Genomic DNA, 18571 nt, shown 5'->3' with positions numbered 1-18571 from the left:
ATCACTGGCTTGGCTTGGAAAACAATTGAGAAAGTATTTGCGATTGATCTATTATGTTAAATTAAAACCCGTTAATGTCAGTTAATCTCTATTTTATCAGATGTTATGTACATGATAACACCACGAGTGTTATGATAACACTCGTGGTCCTCTGTAGCTCAGCTGGTAGAGCAAGGCGCTTGTAACGCCAGGGTAGTGGGTTCAATCCCCGGGACCACCCATACACAAAAATGTATGCACGCATGACTGTAAGTCGCTTTGGATAAAAGCGTCTGCTAAATGGCATATTATATTATATTATTACTTAACTATGACTGGACACTGAATAACATACTGTAGCTTTATGCACAATGGCATTTCTAGTTTTCTCAAAGCTTTTCTAAGACAAACTAAGACCCTATTCCTAAACCCCTTTCCTCTGAGTGTTTATGGGTTTAATTTGACACAGTATCAGTGATTACATTCATGCTTAGAAAACAATTGTGAAACTTTCCAATGATCTGAACATGACTTTTGTCCATCTGTAAAGCTGAGTGTGTTTTAGACCCTCTCGTTTCACTGTTCCCCCAGGTACGTCTCATGACTGGCGATTGCGGTGTGATGCGGTGAACCTTTACTACACTCTGTTTGGTCTGACGCGCCCCTCCTGCCTGCCCCTGCCCGAGCTGGGCCTGGTGCTCAACCTCAAGGAGAAGAAGGCCGTCCTCAACCCCACCATCAAGCCTGAACAGGGGCCAGGCACCACAGAGATAACTGGCAACACCATGGGGGTTCACATCCCCGTCATGGGCTTCACTAGCAGTGTAAGGACCCCCTAATGCTGATAATAATATATTTTAGTTGGGACTTGGGCCTTCTTGTGTCTTAGTAAATCCTCACTAAGAATATTTTTTGTCAACCTCATCTGAACTTTGTTATAACACTCATTTCTCTCTCTCCCCCTCCATCTCTTCCCTCTCTCTCTCCCCCTCCATCTCTTCCCTCCCCCTCTCTCCCCCTCCATCTCTTCTCTCCCCTCCATCTCTTCCCTCCCACTCTCTCCCCCTCCATCTCTTCCCTCCCTCTCTCCCCCTCCATCTCTTCCCTCTCCCTCTCTCCCCCTCCATCTCTTCCCTCTCTCCCCCTCCATCTCTTCCCTCTCTCCCCCTCCATCTCTTCCCTCTCCCTCCTCTCCCCCTCCATCTCTTCCCTCTCCCTCTCTCCCCCTCCATCTCTTCCCTCTCCCTCTCTCCCCCTCCATCTCTTCCCTCTCTCCCTCTCCCCCTCCATCTCTTCCTCTCTCCCTCTCCCCCTCCATCTCTTCCCTCTCCCCCTCCATCTCTTCCCTCTCCCTCTCTCCCCTCCATCTCTTCCCTCTCCCTCTCTCCCCCTCCATCTCTTCCCTCTCTCCCCCTCCATCTCTTCCCTCTCTCCCCTCCATCTCTTCCCTCTCCCCCCTCCATCTCTTCCCTCTCCCTCTCTCTTCCTCCCTCTCTCTTCCCTCCCTCTCTCTCCCCCTCCATCTCTTCCCTCTCCCTCTCTCCCCCTCCCTCCATCTCTTCTCTCCCCTCCATCTCTTCCCTCCCACTCTCTCCCCTCCATCTCTTCTCTCTCTCTCCTCCTCCATCTCTTCCCTCCCTCTCTCTCCCCTCCATCTCTTCCCTCCCCTCTCTCCCCTCCATCTCTTCCCTCTCCCTCTCTCCCCCCTCCATCTCTTCCCTCTCCCTCTCTCCCCCTCCATCTCTTCCCTCTCCTCTCCCCCTCCATCTCTTCCTCTCTCCCCCTCCATCTCTTCCCTCTCCCTCATCTCTTCCCTCTCCCTCATCTCTTCCCTCCCTCTCTCTCCCCCTCCATCTCTTCCCTCTCCCTCTCTACCCCTCCATCTCTTCCCTCCCCCTCTTCCCTCCCCCTCTCTCCCCCTCCATCTCTTCTCTCCCCCTCCATCTCTTCTCTCCCCTCCATCTCTTCCCTCCCACTCTCTCCCCCTCCATCTCTTCTCTCTCTCTCTCCTCCTCCATCTCTTCCCTCCCTCTCTCTCCCCCTCCATCTCTTCCCTCCCCTCCCTCATTCTCTCCCTCTCTTCCCCCCTCCTCCCTCTCTCTCCCCTCCATCTCTTCCCTCCCTCTCCCCCTCATCTCTTCTCTCTCCCTCTCTTCCCCGCCATCTCTTCCCTCTCTCTCTCTCCCCCTCCATCTCTTCCCTCTCTCTCCCCCTCCATCTCTTCCTCTCCCTCTCTCCCCCTCCATCTCTTCCCTCTCTCCTCTCCCCCTCCATCTCTTCCCTCTCCCTCTCCCCCTCCATCTCTTCCCTCTCCCTCTCTCCCCCTCCATCTCTTCCCTCCCCCTCTCTCCCTCCATCTCTTCCCTCTCCCTCTCTCCCCATCTCCATCTCTTCCTCTCTCTCTCCCTCCTCTCCTCCATCTCTTCCCTCTCCCTCTCTCCCCCTCCATCTCTTCCCCTCCCTCTCTCCCCCTCCATCTCTTCCCTCTCTCTCTCTCCCCCTCTCTTCTCTCTCCCCCCCTCCATCTCTTCCCTTCCCTCCCTCTCTCTCCCCTCCATCTCTTCCCTCCCCTCTCTCCCTCCATCTCTTCCCTCCCTCTCCCCCTCCATCTCTTCCCTCTCCCTCTCTCCCCCTCCATCTCTTCCCTCTCCCTCTCTCTCTCCCTCCATCTCTTCCCTCCTCCCTCTCTCTTCCCTCTCTCTCCTCCATCCCTCCCTCCCCTCTCTCCCCCTCCATCTCTTCCCTCCCCCTCTCTCCCTCCATCTCTTCCCTCTCCCTCTCTCCCCCTCCATCTCTTCCTCCATCTCTTCCCTCTCCCTCTCTCCCCCTCCATCTCTTCCCTCCCCTCTCTCCCCCTCCATCTCTCCCCCCCTCTCTCCCTCCATCTCTTCCCTCCCTCTCTCCCTCCATCTCTTCCCTCCCTCTCTCCCCCTCCATCTCTTCCCTCCCCCTCTCTCTTCCCTCCCCCTCCATCTCTTCCCTCTCCCTCTCTCCTCCTATCTCTTCCCTCCTCTCTCTCCCCCCTCCATCTCTTCCCTCTTCCCTCTCTCCTCCATCTCTTCCTCTTCCTCTCCCTCTCTCCCCTCCATCTCTTCCCTTCCCCCTCTCCCCCTCCATCTCTTCCTCTCCCTCTCTCTCCCCTCCATCTCTTCCCTCTCCCTCTCTCCCCTCCATCTCTTCCCTCTCCCTCTCTCCCCCCTCATCTCTTCCCTCTCCCTCTCTCCCCTCCATCTCTTCCCTCTCCCTCTCTCCTCTCCCCTCCATCTCTTCCCTCTCCCCTCTCCCCTCCATCTCTTCCCTCTCCCCTCTCCCTCCATCTCTTCCCTCCCTCTCTCCCCCTCCATCTCTTCCCTCCCTCTCTCTCCCCTTCCCCCCTCTAGCTGGATGAAGGCCTGATCACCATGGAGACAGTGTCCAGCGTGTCTATGTCCAGTGGTGTCGCCCCACTTCCTCAGGGTCTGAAGAGAAAGTTGGACAGTGGAGTTGGACCACTGGGCTCCTCTCCACCGGAGCCAGGCCAGGTACTGCAGGAAGAGGACAGCAGTAAAAAATTCAAGATCAGAGTAAGGATCTGGAGCGCCGTGGGGAGGCTGGGGGGATGCGCTTATACTTGTCTGGGCATTCACTACAGGCTTTCACCAATAATGTGTGTGTGAACCATTTCAGGCTCCCCTGAGGACTGAAGCAGTGCCACTATCGACTCTAGTGTGTCTGGCTTAATCTAGCTCTCTGTTTTAAACTGATACAGTCTAACTGGTGCAATCACAGTCTAACTGGTGCAATCACAGTCTAACTGGTGCAATCACAGTCTAACTGGTGCAATCACATTGCTGATCGTATTTGAGTTAACGTGAATCACTGTAATTGCACAATCTTGTGAGGGTGTTGGATGATGTTTCAGTTCAACTCCATGGAGGAGAATCAGATCAGATGGTTATGACTGATGATGATGATGATGTTGTTTCAGTTCAACACCATGGAGGAGGATGAGATTGACATGGAGAGTCCCCATGACAGTCAGGCGTTCATCCACCACCACCTCAACATCCTGGAGAGGCCTTCCACACCAGGTCAGCACCCCGTCAATCATTGTCCTGCAATTATCATACTTGTTCACAACTGGGGTTGATTCATGCTTTCAGACAATCCTAAGAAATGATTCATTTTTGAAGAACATAACAGAATTCTAGATTATTTGCATTAAGTATTTTAAATCTGTCTCTTCCGGTCTCCTCTCCCCCCTCCTCAGGTAAGGAACCTCCAGTCGTGGACCAGGCCGTCCTCTCCCTGCCTGTCACCCCCTTACCTTCCTTCAGCAAAGAGTCCACCTCTTCCTCCAAACACAGCACTGACCACCACCACCACCACCACCACCACCACGAGCACAAGAAGAAGAAGAGGAAGAAGCACAAGCACAAACACAAGCACAAGCACGACAGTAAAGACAAGGACAAGGAGAGGGACTCCCATGCCTTCAGTAACAGCCCTGCTAGTGGACGCTCCATGAGGTCTCCATCCATGTCTGACTAGAACACAGCGCTGCCTCCTGGTTGGTTCTTCAGTAACGGCCCTGCTAGTGGACGCTCCACGAGGTCTCCATCCATGTCTGACTAGAACACAGCGCTGCCTCCTGGTTGGTTCTTCAGTAACGGCCCTGCTAGTGGACGCTCCATGAGGTCTCCATCCATGTCTGACTAGAACACAGCGCTGCCTCCTGGTTGGTTCTTCAGTAACGGCCCTGCTAGTGGACGCTCCATGAGGTCTCCATCCATGTCTGACTAGAACACAGCGCTGCCTCCTGGTTGGTTGTTCAGTAACGGCCCTGCTAGTGGACGCTCCACGAGGTCTCCATCCATGTCTGACTAGAACACAGCGCTGCCTCCTGGTTGGTCCAGAGCTATGAAACACAGTATCACCCGCAAGAGAGACTGAGCTGTAAAACATCACCCTCAAGACTACAGCCTCCAGCTGTCAGTCGGTGTTCCAACTCCTCTGAATAGAGCTTACTGGTTTGCTGCATGTCAGCGCACTTCAGTCGGCTAGCCTGGAATCCACACAAAATATTGTTCTGTTTCACTGTTTGAATCGGAGCTATATTTAAGGTTGGATTTGGAAAATGGAGCAATATTCAGTGTGGATTCAAGGCTAGTCAGTGTAGGTGGAGGGGGGGGAAACGTGTAGCCTAACCTACATTCTGTGACCTCATCATTAACCACACAGAGAGGCAGACCTGTGGGCCTCTCCAGAAGGAGCCCTTTTAGTTTTTTAAAAGTCTCCCATCACCCTCACCACACACACACACACACACACATACACACACACACACACACTCTTCTGGCTATGCCTGAGCCAATCTGTCTCCTACCATCATCAACAACATGTTCAGTTAGTGGCTGGGCTCACATGGGAACCTCTTCAGCCTGTTGAGGACGTAACCGGTCTCTCGGACTGCCGCTAGTCTTTCCCCAGGTTTTTATAACGTCACCCTGGACATTGAATTACAGGTTTACTGTAATTAACCCTGCTATCAAACTAAGAGGGGAAATTCCACTCTCGTTCAGAGAGCCAATCAATTCAAAGGTGGAAGAATCAAGAATGATAACCATTTAGGATGTAGATTTTATAGCAAAATGTAAATTGTGTAATTAGGCTGACCTGCAGTAGACCATGGCTGTCTGCGTTGTGAACAGTACCCTATTCCTTTCTAGTGCACTACTTTTCACCAGGTCCCATACGGCTCTGGTCAAAAAGTAGTGCACTTTATTGGGAATAGGGTGCAGTTTTGGATGCGGCCATGACTAATACCCTCATTGCTGACCTGTATGACATGACCGTACTGAAGAGTCATTGGGTTTCTACCTGTTTCTAACCATGCATGTTTTAACTGTTCATGTTTTTATTGTTAAGTCATTTAGATTGTGGCCTCCTTGTCCCTGACCCAATCAGTGACTAGCTTGTGGTCTCCTTGTCCCTGACCCAATCAGTGACTAGCTTGTGGTCTCCTTGTCCCTGAAATCTCTTGTTCTCTTGTCCCTGACTAGTGGTCTCCTTGTCCCTGACCCAATCAGTGACTAGCTTGTGGTCTCCTTGTCCCTGACCCAATCAGTGACTAGCTTGTGGTCTCCTTGTCCCTGACCCAATCAGTGACTAGCTTGTGGTCTCCTTGTCCCTGACCCAATCAGTAACTGTTCTATATATTCATGATGTACTGCAGTTTTGTTAGAACATTGTATTTTTTTGTAGGATAGGACTACATTATCATAAAGATGTTGGAAAATAAAGCTTCTGAAATCAAGAATGTGTTTTTATTCGTTGAACTTTTCTTCAATAACGCTCAATATATAATACCAATAAAGCTTTGAAATGTTTAAATTTTGTATACCAAGAGCATGTAATAACCAAGAGCATAAACTTTTAATAATTGCACCCACCACAAAAGGCAGATGGACATTTACCCTTACAACTTCCTCATTGCCGGCAGTAACAACTGCCTCATTGCCGGCAGTAACAACTTCCTCATTGCCAGCAGTAACAACTTCCTCATTGCCGGCAGTAACAACTGCCTCATTGCCAGCAGTAACAACTGCCTCATTGCCGGCAGTAACAACTGCCTCATTTCCGGCAGTAACAACTTCCTCATTGCCGGCAGTAACAACTGCCTCATTGCCGGCAGAAACAACTTCCTCGTTGCCGGCAGTAACAACTTCCTCGTTGCTGGCAGCAGGGGCGGTGTGTTCAATAGGGCGATATGGGCGACGCACTGCCAAACGGGAAAAGGAAGGGATTTTTTTTCTAATCAATTATATCACGGCAACAGTAGTTATCAGTGTTGTAATCTAGACGTCTGATCTGCCACAGTGCCACTAAATGTCCAATCAGGCTAAAGTCGTGCTTCAAATGGCCCCCTTTTGGGGGCGATTTCAGTCAGGTTGAAAATCGCCCAGAAGTCTGTCATAGACTCCCATGTAAAATCTATTTTTTCAAATATCAGAGCTTTCAATACAATCTCTATGGGTTTCTGAGGGCTTGCACTTACGCGCTTTCGTCATACGTAACATATAACCATGAACGTAACTAAGAAAAGAGCGGGTAGCAGCGTCAATCAATTCACTACTTCTATCAAAATGGCTAGTCTTCAGTGCAACTCGATTGTGTCTTTGAAAGAAGTTCCTTTTTGTCGGCGAACAAATGAAGATAAATTGGCAACGAAACAATTAGGACCTCCCAGACCAAATTTAATAATTCAACAGGTTTCTACTAAAGGGGGGAAGTCCTACACCCGAGGATTTTCCAAAAATTGGTACGAACGAAAAACCTGGCTAGCAGGCTGTGATGTAGCTAATGCAGTCTTCTGCTACCCCCCTGCTTACTCTTTCACCCTGAAGGCGGCACGGCAGACAGCACCGCTTGGACAGCGACTGGTGTGTAACGGACATGCACCATCTTTCAGGAAAGATTCAGAAACATGAGCTGTCAAAGACCCACATGGATAGCTGTTTGAGATTGTCTGCTTTGGGGAGAGTGAACATTCCCACTCAACTGGATGAGGGATACAGGCTAGCTGTCCGCCGCCACAACGATGAGGTTAGTGTTGATAATCACAAGTTTACTGGAGAACTGAAACTGACAAGGCTGACAAGATAGGACCCTTTTGTCCATTGTTATTGGATAGGAACAGAACTTATAACCAGCTCCTGACCTAAATAGATCTTAGCACAACATTTTACTCAACATATCATATTCCATATTCACTATAACAAATATATTTACTACGACATTAGCAAGAACCGCCACATCCTCAGCCGGCTAATCCAGTGTGTGAAGTTTTGCGGAGTGTTTGAGTTAGCTTTGCGAGGCAAAGATGAAACTGAGGGCTCCACCAACCCTGGTAAGCCAACACTTTTGAGATCAGTCAATAAATGCTTCTGGTATTGACTTATATGCTGCCCCTGTCTTCATGTTGTTGCTGGACATATCTTTTTTAAAATGTGTGTAGGTCACCTAAATCATCAGAAAAATAGCCCCCCCTGAGAATTTTTTCAGGAGCCGCCACTGGCTGGCAGTAACAACTTCTTCACCTCCAGCCCAGTAACAACATCCTCATTGCCGGCAGTAACAACTTCCTCATTGCCGGCAGTAACAACTGCCTCATTGCCGGCAGTAACAACTGCCTCATTGCCGGCAGTAACAACTTCCTCACCGCCAGCCCAGTAACAACTTCCTCGTTGCCGGCAGTAACAACTTCCTCGTTGCCGGCAGTAACAACTTCCTTGTTGCCGGCAGTAACAACTTCCTCACCTCAGCCCAGTAACAACTTCCTCACCTCCAGCCCAGTAACAACTTCTTCACCTCCAGCCCAGTAACAACTTCCCTAACCTCCAGCCCAGTAACAACTTCCTCACCTCCAGCCCAGTAACAACTTCCTCACCTCCAGTCCAGTAACAACTTCCTCACCTCCAGCCCAATGACAACTTCTTTACCTCCAGCCCAGTAACAACTTCCTCACCTCCAGCCCAGTGACAACTTCTTCACCTCCAGCCCAGTGACAACTTCCTCACCTCCAGCCCAGTAACAACTTCCTCGTTGCCGGCAGTAACAACTTCCTCACCTCCAGCCCAGTAACAACTTCTTCACCTCCAGCCCAGTAACAATTTCCCTACCTCCAGCCCAGTAACAACTTCCTCACCTCCAGCCCAGTAACAACTTCCTCACCTCCAGCCCAGTAACAACTTCTTCACCTCCAGCCCAGTAACAACTTCCTCACCTCCAGCCCAGTAACAACTTCCACACCTCCAGCCCAGTGACAACTTTCAGTGCTCTGGTTCTTTACCTAATCTCCTCACTGTGACCTGGCTTGGCCTCCTCACTGTTGAATTTGGACCACATTGATAGGGTGTTTTTGGGGGGGAGTTATGCATTTAAGCAGCAACAAATGGTAATTCTAAACGGTTTAAAACATGTCCCTATTGGTGAGTTTCTTGTCATGTTTGCAACATTTTCCATTTGAACGCAGTAATCATATTCTTGCCAGATTGAGCATAGTCTACTGTATGACATGTTCCCATATCTGCAACAATATATTTATATTTTTTGATTGTATCCCTCATCAAACCCTGGATGGCAAAACAAATATCTGCATTGGCAACAAACCAATGGCACTGCTGTCCTCCACTGGCAACAAACCAATGGCACTGCTGTCCTCCACTCACTCTGCTAAACCCTGTGTCAGAAAGCACCAGGGTTAGTTAGGGTTTAACACACTCCCGGGTTAGTTAGGGTTTAACACACTCCCGAGTTAGTTAGGGTTTAACTCACTCCAGTCGAGCGGACTAGGTGCAGGCAGCACTCGGCAGAGGATCATGTGTCTTTTGGAAACTGGTCCAGTAAGACAGCTCGTGCAAGGTTTTTAAGATTCATGCAAATGCTTTGTGTGCGTCTTCATGTGTCCCTTTCCGTTTACAATGAGAACTTGTTATATGTTTTTGCCAATAGGCTACCGTGGCTATTACGCGTTATTTACTGGTTCTCAGAAGTTTTCAGGGATGTTTACTATCTGTTTTGTTTTCTAAAATCATTAACGTTGTCATTTGTAGTACAAGGGGGATGATGATCATTTCAAAGTAGTAAAATCAAACAGCAGCATACGCACTTTTACTTGATTTATTGGATTGAGAGCTGGAAGGAATCTCCCTTTGGCACCGTGAACAGGTGTTAATCTGAAATCACAAAACTTGCCCACCACGCCGCTCTGCGCTCAGTCTTGGTGATCGTCGGGACGCACAGTCACGGACAGAATAGGAACTACTGAGATAAACACATGAATTCTGTAGGACTGAGCTGACATAATGGGGAAATATAATTTATCATTTAAACAGGTATGATCGATATTACCAAAGATGGTTTAGAAACTCTGTGATATTTCAATGTAGGATGTTCAAGCAAGAATACCTGGGTAATGATGGATTGTTCTGGCATGCTCCGTTATATTTATTGTGGGAGACTGTCGTCATCGCCTCATATCTTTCACGTTTTAATTTTAAGTGACAATCATGTGTAGAATTGTATCATTTATCTGTTGTTTCGTTCATTTTCCAAAGATGTTCTGTGTCCTCTCCATCGTCTGTGGTTCGGATATCTGCTCGGGGTATGTTCATGACCGTCCTAAAAGGTCTGTAGAGGAGGCTGCTTCATCAAGGACAGACAGTAAGCAAGATTGGACAACTATTTTGAATAAAATATAGATCTTTTGCGGGGGGACTACCATCTATCTCTCTCTCTCACTCTTGGACAATAGTAGATGGGTGTTATTGTAGTTTATTACAGTGAGTGCATTGTTCATTTATTTTTATTTTTTATAATGACGTATTGGGACAAGTTGTTCTGCACTAACATTGTGCATGGAATACTGCAAGCACAGCAGAATCATTTTCTCTGTAATTTAGTTCCCAAAATAAGCTTTACAGTTTATTTTGGAAACGCCTTTATGTATATTGGCTGTAAATGTATATAAAGCCAACTTTCCTTTTGCAATTTTAAACAAGTCAGACAAAAAAAGCTGTCTTTGATTCCAGAGGCATTAAACTCAATCTTAAACTGACTTGGGGGCAAAGCAATCAATCATTCAACAATCTGTTGACTGACATGGAATCCATTTACCATCTAAATGATCATTGCTTTAAACATGAGTAACATGCATTATATGGAACTTACTTACTTACTCTGTTCTCTTAGGTAACTGTAGCGATTGGAATTCAAAATTCAGTTTATTTGCAGATTATTTTCTATCAGATGTGTCTGCCTGTGCACACAAAACTAATAAGCAAAAGCATTTAAATGTAACAAACGATTACTGCTGTCCTTTTCTCTAGTGATCGGCCTGTTCGTGTATATTTGGAGTTTGTTTGCTCAGCTCTACCTTGTGTCAATATCAAGAGAGTTTTTCAGCCGTTGCTGCTCCACATTTTCTGACCCGGTAAAAACTTGAGGTTTGAATATACTGTAGGGAAACTTGCCAACGTTTCCCACTGCACAGCTGTGAAAGGAAATGGTAATCTTTCTTTCACAGGTAGTTTGTTTCCTTTTATTCAGTTCATTCATTGTGTCTGGAATGGGTTTGACATCAAGTAAAGTATTTGTTATATGCCTTAACTCCTGTGCAGTAAACTGAGTTTGAATCTTCACAGAATTCTTCCATGTGCTTCTCCTGGTGTTGCCCGGGTTTTCCTGCTTGAGGTTTTTTCCTGAATGCACAAGGAACATCTTGTTATGTACTGTATGTTACACAGGCTTGGTCCCCTCTGTTCCTCTTCGCAACCTCAGGGAAGAGTTCCTCTCCCCAACCTCAGGGAAGAGTGCCTCTCCCCAACCTCAGGGAAGACTCCCTCTCCCCAACCTCAGGGAAGTGTACCTCTCCCCACCCTTAGGGAAGTGTTCCTCTCCCCAACCTCAGGGAAGTGTTCCTCTCCCCAACCTCAGGGAAGTGTTCCTCTCCCCAACCTCAGGGAAGTGTTCCTCTCCCCAACCTCAGGGAAGTGTTCCTCTCCCCAACCTCAGGGAAGTGTTCCTCTCCCCAACCTCAGGGAAGTGTTCCTCTCCCCAACCTCAGGGAAGTGTTCCTCTCCCCAACCTCAGGGAAGTGTACCTCTCCCCAACCTCAGGGAGGTGTTCCTCTCCCCAACCTCAGGGAGGTGTGCCTCTCCCCAACCTCAGGGAAGTGTTCCTCTCCCCAACCTCAAGGAGGTGTTCCTCTCCCCAACCTCAGGGAGGTGTTCCTCTCCCCAACCTCAGGGAGGTGTTCCTCTCCCCAACCTCAGGGAAGTGTTCCTCTCCCCAACCTCAGGGAAGTGTTCCTCTCCCCAACCTCAGGGAGGTGTTCCTCTCCCCAACCTCAGGGAGGTGTTCCTCTCCCCAACCTCAGGGAAGAGTCCCTCTCCCCAACCTCAGGGAAGTCAACCTCAGGGAAGTGTTCCTCTCCCCAACCTCAGGGAAGTGTTCCTCTCCCCAACCTCAGGGAGGTGTTCCTCTCCCCAACCTCAGGGAGGTGTTCCTCTCCCCAACCTCAGGGAAGTGTTCCTCTCCCCAACCTCAGGGAGGTGTTCCTCTCCACAACCTCAGGGAGGTGTTCCTCTCCCCAACCTCAGGGAGGTGTTCCTCTCCACAACCTCAGGGAGGTGTTCCTCTCCCCAACCTCAGGGAAGTGTTCCTCTCCCCAACCTCAGGGAAGAGTCCCTCTCCCCAACCTCGGGGAAGAGTCCCTCTCCCCAACCTCAGGGAAGTGTTCCTCTCCCCAACCTCAGGGAAGAGTCCCTCTCCCCAACCTCAGGGAAGTGTTCCTCTCCTCAACCTCAAGGAAGTGTTGGGTAGTAGAGATGTTTTTTTTAACCCAAATGCAACTGTCTTAGTAGCAGCTTCGGATCCATAGTGACTGAATCCATGCTCCCTTTTCAATAGTGAAACAGAGCATGGATTCAGAGTGTATTCCAAGCTACTATTGCAATACACTCTCAGAAAAAAGGTGCAACCTAGAAGTAGAACCATGAAGGGTCCTACGGAACCCTTTGAGAACCCCTTATTTTCTCTCTCTCTCCCTGCCAGCTCCCTCAGTAGATGTTAGCGGTTGTGTCTCTCTCCCTGCCAGCTCCCTCAGTAGATGTTAGCGGTTGTCTCTCTCTCTCTCCCTGCCAGCTCCCTCAGACTCCCCGTGGATCAGCACGTCAGGATCCTGCAAGAACAGATGCTTTGAATTGGACGAGGCTGAACCTCCCAACTGCCGCTGTGACAACTTATGTAAAACTTATAACAGCTGCTGCCAAGATTTTGATGAGCACTGCTTGAGAACAGGTAAGTCTGAAGCCTGCCTGCCTGTCTGTCTGGGTTGGTGGTCCCCTGCTCCCTTTCATGTTCCCTCAACAAATTCAACCCCTCTCTCAGTCCAAGTTGAACATGTTCCAGAATGTTCAGTATGTTGTATTGCATCCAATGTAGGGTTCAAAATGAACACACACTTTACTACATACTTAATCACCATCACCATCTCTGTCAGTTTCTACCTCATGTATATGACCTTATGGTAACTTGACTCATTGCTGAATGGGACACCCTGATGCAGTTTTAATGGGTCGTTATTAGCTATGTAACATCCTCTCTCATTAATTGATTGATTGATTGATTGATTGTGTCCAGAGGGCGGTTTTGACTGCAGTAAGGAGCGCTGTGGTGAGAGCAGGAATGACCAGCATGCCTGTCACTGTTCTGAGGACTGTCTGGCCAAAGGAGACTGCTGCACCAACTACAAAGCACTCTGTAAAGGTTAGACAGTGATACTAGATGTCTCTCAAGCTGATTCTAGGGCTGTGTGTGCTTTAGCCAACCCCTTCTGACTGTTGTTGTCATAACACACAGTGGGGGGAAAAAAAGTATTTAGTCAGCCACCAATTGTGCAAGTTCTCCCACTTAAAAAGTTGAGAGAGGCCTGTAATTTTCATCATAGGTACACGTCAACTATGACAGACAAAATGAGAAAAAAAAATCCAGACAATCACATTGTAGGATTTTTAATGAATTTATTTGCAAATTATGGTGGAAAATAAGTATTTGGTCAATAACAAAAGTTTCTCAATACTTTGTTATATACCCTTTGTTGGCAATGACACAGGTCAAATGTTTTCTGTAAGTCTTCACAAGGTTTTCACACACTGTTGCTGGTATTTTGGCACATTCCTCCATGCAGATCTCCTCTAGAGCAGTGATGTTTTGGGGCTGTCGCTGGGCAACACAGACTTTCAACTCCCTCCAAAGATTTTCTATGGTGTTGAGACCTGGAGACTGGCTAGGCCACTCCAGGACATTGAAATGCTTCTTACGCGAAGCCACTCATTCGTTGCCCGGGCGGTGTGTTTGGGATCATTGTCATGCTGAAAGACCCAGCCACGTTTCATCTTCAATGCCCTTGCTGATGGAAGGAGGTTTTCACTCAAAATCTCACGATACATGGCCCCATTCATTCTTTCCTTTACACGGATCAGTCGTCCTGATTCCTTTGCAGAAAAACAGCCCCAAAGCATGATGTTTCCACCCCCATGCTTCACAGTAGGTATGGTGTTCTTTGGATGCAACTCAGCATTCTTTGTCCTCCAAACCCGACGAGTTGAGTTTTTACCAAAAAGTTCTATTTTGGTTTCATCTGACCATATGACATTCTCCCAATCCTCTTCTGGATCATCCAAATGCACTCTAGCAAACTTCAGACGGGCCTGGACATGTACTGGCTTAAGCAGGGGGACACGTCTGGCACTGCAGGATTTGAGTCCCTGGCGGCGTAGTGTGTTACTGATGGTAGTCTTTGTTACTTTGGTCCCAGCTCTCTGCAGGTCATTCACTAGGTCCCCCGTGTGGTTCTGGGATTTTTGCTCACCGTTCTTGTGATCATTTTGACCCCACGGGGTGAGATCTTGCGTGGAGCCCCAGATCGAGGGAGATTATCAGTGGTCTTGTATGTCTTCCATTTCCTAATAATTGCTCCCACAGTTGATTTCTTCAAACCAAGTTGCTTACCTATTGCAGATTCAGTCTTCCCAGCCTGGTGCAGGTCTACACTTTTGTTTCTGGTGTCCTTTGACAGCTCTTTGGTCTTGGCCATAGTGGAGTTTGTAGTGTGACTGTTTGAGGTTGTGGACAGGTGTCTTTTTATACTGATAACAAGTTCAAACAGGTGCCATTAATACAGGTAACGAGTGGAGGACAGAGGAGCCTCTTAAAGAAGAAGTTACAGGTCTGTGAGAGCCAGAAATCTTGCTTGTTTGTAGGTGACCAAATACTTATTTTCCACCATAATTTGCAAATAAATTCATTAAAAATCCTACAATGTGATTTTCTGGATTTTCTTTCTCTCAATTTGTCTGTCATAGTTGACGTGTACCTATGATGAAAATTACAGGCCTCTCTCATATTTTTAAGTGGGAGAACTTGCACAATTGGTGGCTGACTAAATACTTTTTTTCCCCACTGTACATATCTGGCTGTATACTACACAGTGGTAGTGGAAGGTTTATTGAACCCTCACATTAACTCTAAATTGGACCACTTTCTTTGGAAGGGGACACTACTTGGTTGCAGGATGAGTGTGAAGACATTAGAACCCATGAATGTCCTGCTGGGTAAGATACCTTTTTTACCTTTCACAACTATTTCACCGCGATTCATAAAACGTGAGAACCTTGGAGATAGTCTAATGGACTTTTCTCCCCAGGTTTGTCCGTCCCCCTCTCATCATGGTGTCAGTGGATGGTTTCAGAGCCTCCTACATGAAGAGGGGAAGCACAGTGATCCCCAACATCGAGAAACTCCGTAAGACATTCTGAATCATCCATGACAGGGCTTGAATACTCATTTGACTGGGTCTACTTACTGCATTCAAATTTGTGTCAAAATTGTTTCCATTGCATCGTATCTGTTTTGTGCCTTTTTACCTCTAGGAGCATGTGGTACCCATGCTCCTTACATGAGACCGATGTACCCCACTAAAACGTTCCCCAATCTGTACACTCTTGCAACGGTACGTACTGGTCAATCATCCTTTTTCTTGGCCCGTCTTCCTCGCTGAACTCAACTGAACATTTTAGCTTCAATTTTGCCGTTATGTAATGTAACATCCACCCCAGAAGGGTTAACGCCTCAGCTCTGACCTTCTGTAGGGCCTGTACCCTGAGTCCCATGGCATAGTTGGCAACTCCATGCATGACCCCGTGTTTGATGCCAACTTTAACCTGCGGGGTCGAGAGAAGCTGAATCATCGTTGGTGGGGAGGTCAGCCGGTGAGTCCTACTCTCTCTGTTCTGTTCTGTGGTTGAGACATACAGGGCCTTCAGAAAGTATTCACACCCCTTGATTTTGTTGTGTTACAGCCTGAATTTAAAATGGATTCAATTGAGATTTTGTGTCACTGACCTACACACAATACCCCATAATGTCAAAGTGGAATTATGTTTTTAGAAATGTTTACAAATTAATAAAAAATTAAAAGCTGTCAATAAGTAATCAAATATTAAACTAAACTAAATAAGTTCAGGAGTAAAAATGTGCTTAACAAGTCACATAATAAGTTGCATGGACTCACTCTTTGTGCAATAATAGTGTTTAACATGATTTTTGAATGACTAACTCTTCTCTGTACCCCACACATACAATTATCTGTAAGGTCCCTCAGTCGAGCAGTGACTTTTAAACACATATTCAACCACAAAGACCAGGGAGGTTTTCCAATGCCTCACAAAGAAGGGCACCTATTGGTAGATGGGTAAAAAAAAAAAAAATAAGCAAACAGACATTAAATATCCCTTTGAGCATGGTGAAGTTATTAATTACACTTTGGATGTTGTATCAACACACCCAGTCACTACAAAGATACAGGCGTCCTTCCCAACTCAGTTGCACGAGAGGAAGGAAACTGCTCAGGGATTTCACCATGAGGCCAATGGTGACATTAAAACAGTTAGAGAGTTTAATGGCTGTGATGGGAGAAAACTGAGGATGGCTCAACAACATTGTAGTTACTCCACAAAACTAACCTAAATATTAGAGTGAAAAGAAGGAAGCCTGTACAGAATAAAAAATATTCCAAAACATGTATCCTGTTTGCAATGAGGCACTAAAGTAAAACTGCAAAAAATGTGGTAAAGAAATTAACTTCATATCCTGAATACAAAGCATTATGTTTGGGGCATTTTCAGTACAAAACATTACTGAGTACCAATCTCCATATGTTCAAGCATGGTGGTGGCTGCATCATGTTATGGGTATGCTTGTCATCGGCAAGGACTAGGAAGTTATTTAGGATAAAATAAACAGAATACAGCTAAGCACAGGCAAAATCCTAGAGGAAAACATGGTTCAGTCTGCTTTCTAACAGACACTGGGTGTCATTCACCTTTCAGCAGGACAATAACCTAAAACACAAGGCAAAATATACACTGGAGTTGCTCACCAAGATGACATTGAATGTTCCTGAGTGGCCTAGTTACCGTTTCGACTTAAATCGGCTTGAAAATCTATGGCAAGACTTGACAAGAAAATGGCTGTCTAGCAATGATCAACAACCAACTTGACAGAGCTTGAAGTATAAAAAAAAAAAGTATTGTGCAAATATTGTACAATCCAGGTGTGCAAAGCTCTTAGAGACTTACCCAGAAAGAAACACATATGTAATCGCTGCCTAACATAGTATGAATACTTTCTGTATTACATTTTCAATACATTTGATAAAATGTCTAAAAACATGTTTTCACTTTGTCATTATGGGATATTGTGTGTAGATTGATTACCCCAAAAAAAGAATAACACAACAAAATGTGGAATAAGTCAAGGGGTATGAATACTTTCTAAAGGCAATGTAAGTCACTCTAGATGCCCTCCCATTCTAGAAGCCCTCCCTCCCATTCTAGAAGCCCTCCCTCCCATACTAGAAGCCCTCCCTCCCATACTAGAAACCCTCCCTCCCATACTAGAAGCCCTCCCTCCCATACTAGAAGCCCTCCCTCCCATTCTAGAAGCCCTCCCTCCCATTCTAGAAGCCCTCCCTCCCATTCTAGAAGCCCTCCCTCCCATTCTAGAAGCCCTCCCTCCCATTCTAGAAGCCCTCCCTCCCATTCTAGAAGCCCTCACTCCCATTCTAGAAGCCCTCACTCCCATTCTAGAAGCCCTCTCTTCCATTCTAGAAGCCCTCCCTCCCATTCTAGAAGCCCTCCCTCCCATTCTAGAAGCCCTCCCTCCCATTCTAGAAGGCCTCCCTCCCATTCTAGAAGGCCTCCCTCCCATTCTAGAAGCCCTCCCTCCCATACTAGAAGCCCTCCCTCCCATACTAGAAGCCCTCCCTCCCATACTAGAAGCCCTCCCTCCCATACTAGAAGCCCTCCCTCCCATTCTAGAAGCCCTCCCTCCCATACTAGAAGCCCTCCCTCCCATACTAGAAGCCCTCCCTCCCATACTAGAAGCCCTCCCTCCCATTCTAGAAGGCCTCCCTCCCATTCTAGAAGGCCTCCCTCCCATTCTAGAAGCCCTCCCTCCCATACTAGAAGCCCTCCCTCCCATACTAGAAGCCCTCCCTCCCATACTAGAAGCCCTCCCTCCCATACTAGAAGCCCTCCCTCCCATACTAGAAGCCCTCCCTCCCATACTAGAAGCCCTCCCTCCCATACTAGAAGCCCTCCCTCCCATACTAGAAGCCCTCCCTCCCATACTAGAAGCCCTCCCTCCCATACTAGAAGCCCTCCCTCCCATACTAGAAGCCCTCCCTCCCATTCTAGAAGGCCTCCCTCCCATTCTAGAAGGCCTCCCTCCCATTCTAGAAGGCCTCCCTCCCATTCTAGAAGGCCTCCCTCCCATTCTAGAAGCCCTCCCTCCCATTCTAGAAGGCCTCCCTCCCATTCTAGAAGGCCTCCCTCCCATTCTAGAAGGCCTCCCTCCCATTCTAGAAGGCCTCCCTCCCATTCTAGAAGGCCTCCCTCCCATTCTAGAAGGCCTCCCTCCCATTCTAGAAGCCCTCCCTCCCATTCTAGAAGGCCTCCCTCCCATTCTAGAAGCCCTCCCTCCCATTCTA

The 18571-nt window shown here is 47.6% G+C and overlaps 2 protein-coding genes across 3 annotated transcripts in view; both read left to right on the top strand.

Annotated features, from left to right (window-relative positions):
- Positions 1 to 570: 570 nt before the first annotated feature.
- Positions 571 to 5976, top strand: LOC123483530 (transcription initiation factor TFIID subunit 2-like; the record flags this gene model as incomplete). Its single annotated transcript, XM_045213734.1, has 4 exons — positions 571 to 803; positions 3360 to 3542; positions 3947 to 4049; positions 4229 to 5976. Coding segments are annotated over 4 exons (800 nt in total), but the record flags the coding sequence as incomplete, so codon positions are not given.
- Positions 5977 to 9689: 3713 nt separating this feature from the next.
- Positions 9690 to 18571, top strand: part of LOC121542748 (ectonucleotide pyrophosphatase/phosphodiesterase family member 2-like) — a 48277-nt gene continuing 39395 nt past the window's right edge. For both annotated transcript variants that reach the window (XM_041852272.2, XM_041852270.2), the window contains exons 1-8: positions 9690 to 9854; positions 10077 to 10182; positions 12664 to 12819; positions 13162 to 13287; positions 15074 to 15134; positions 15227 to 15324; positions 15453 to 15532; positions 15672 to 15791. In XM_041852272.2, coding sequence (XP_041708206.1) covers positions 9825 to 9854; positions 10077 to 10182; positions 12664 to 12819; positions 13162 to 13287; positions 15074 to 15134; positions 15227 to 15324; positions 15453 to 15532; positions 15672 to 15791 — 777 coding nt within the window. In that variant the 5' untranslated portion in view covers positions 9690 to 9824. The remainder of the gene's footprint in view (positions 9855 to 10076; positions 10183 to 12663; positions 12820 to 13161; positions 13288 to 15073; positions 15135 to 15226; positions 15325 to 15452; positions 15533 to 15671; positions 15792 to 18571) is intronic.

The sequence above is a fragment of the Coregonus clupeaformis genome, unplaced genomic scaffold, assembly GCF_020615455.1.
Source record: "Coregonus clupeaformis isolate EN_2021a unplaced genomic scaffold, ASM2061545v1 scaf0146, whole genome shotgun sequence".
Taxonomy (NCBI): Eukaryota; Metazoa; Chordata; class Actinopteri; order Salmoniformes; family Salmonidae; genus Coregonus; species Coregonus clupeaformis.
This window is presented reverse-complemented; position numbering and strand designations above follow the sequence as displayed.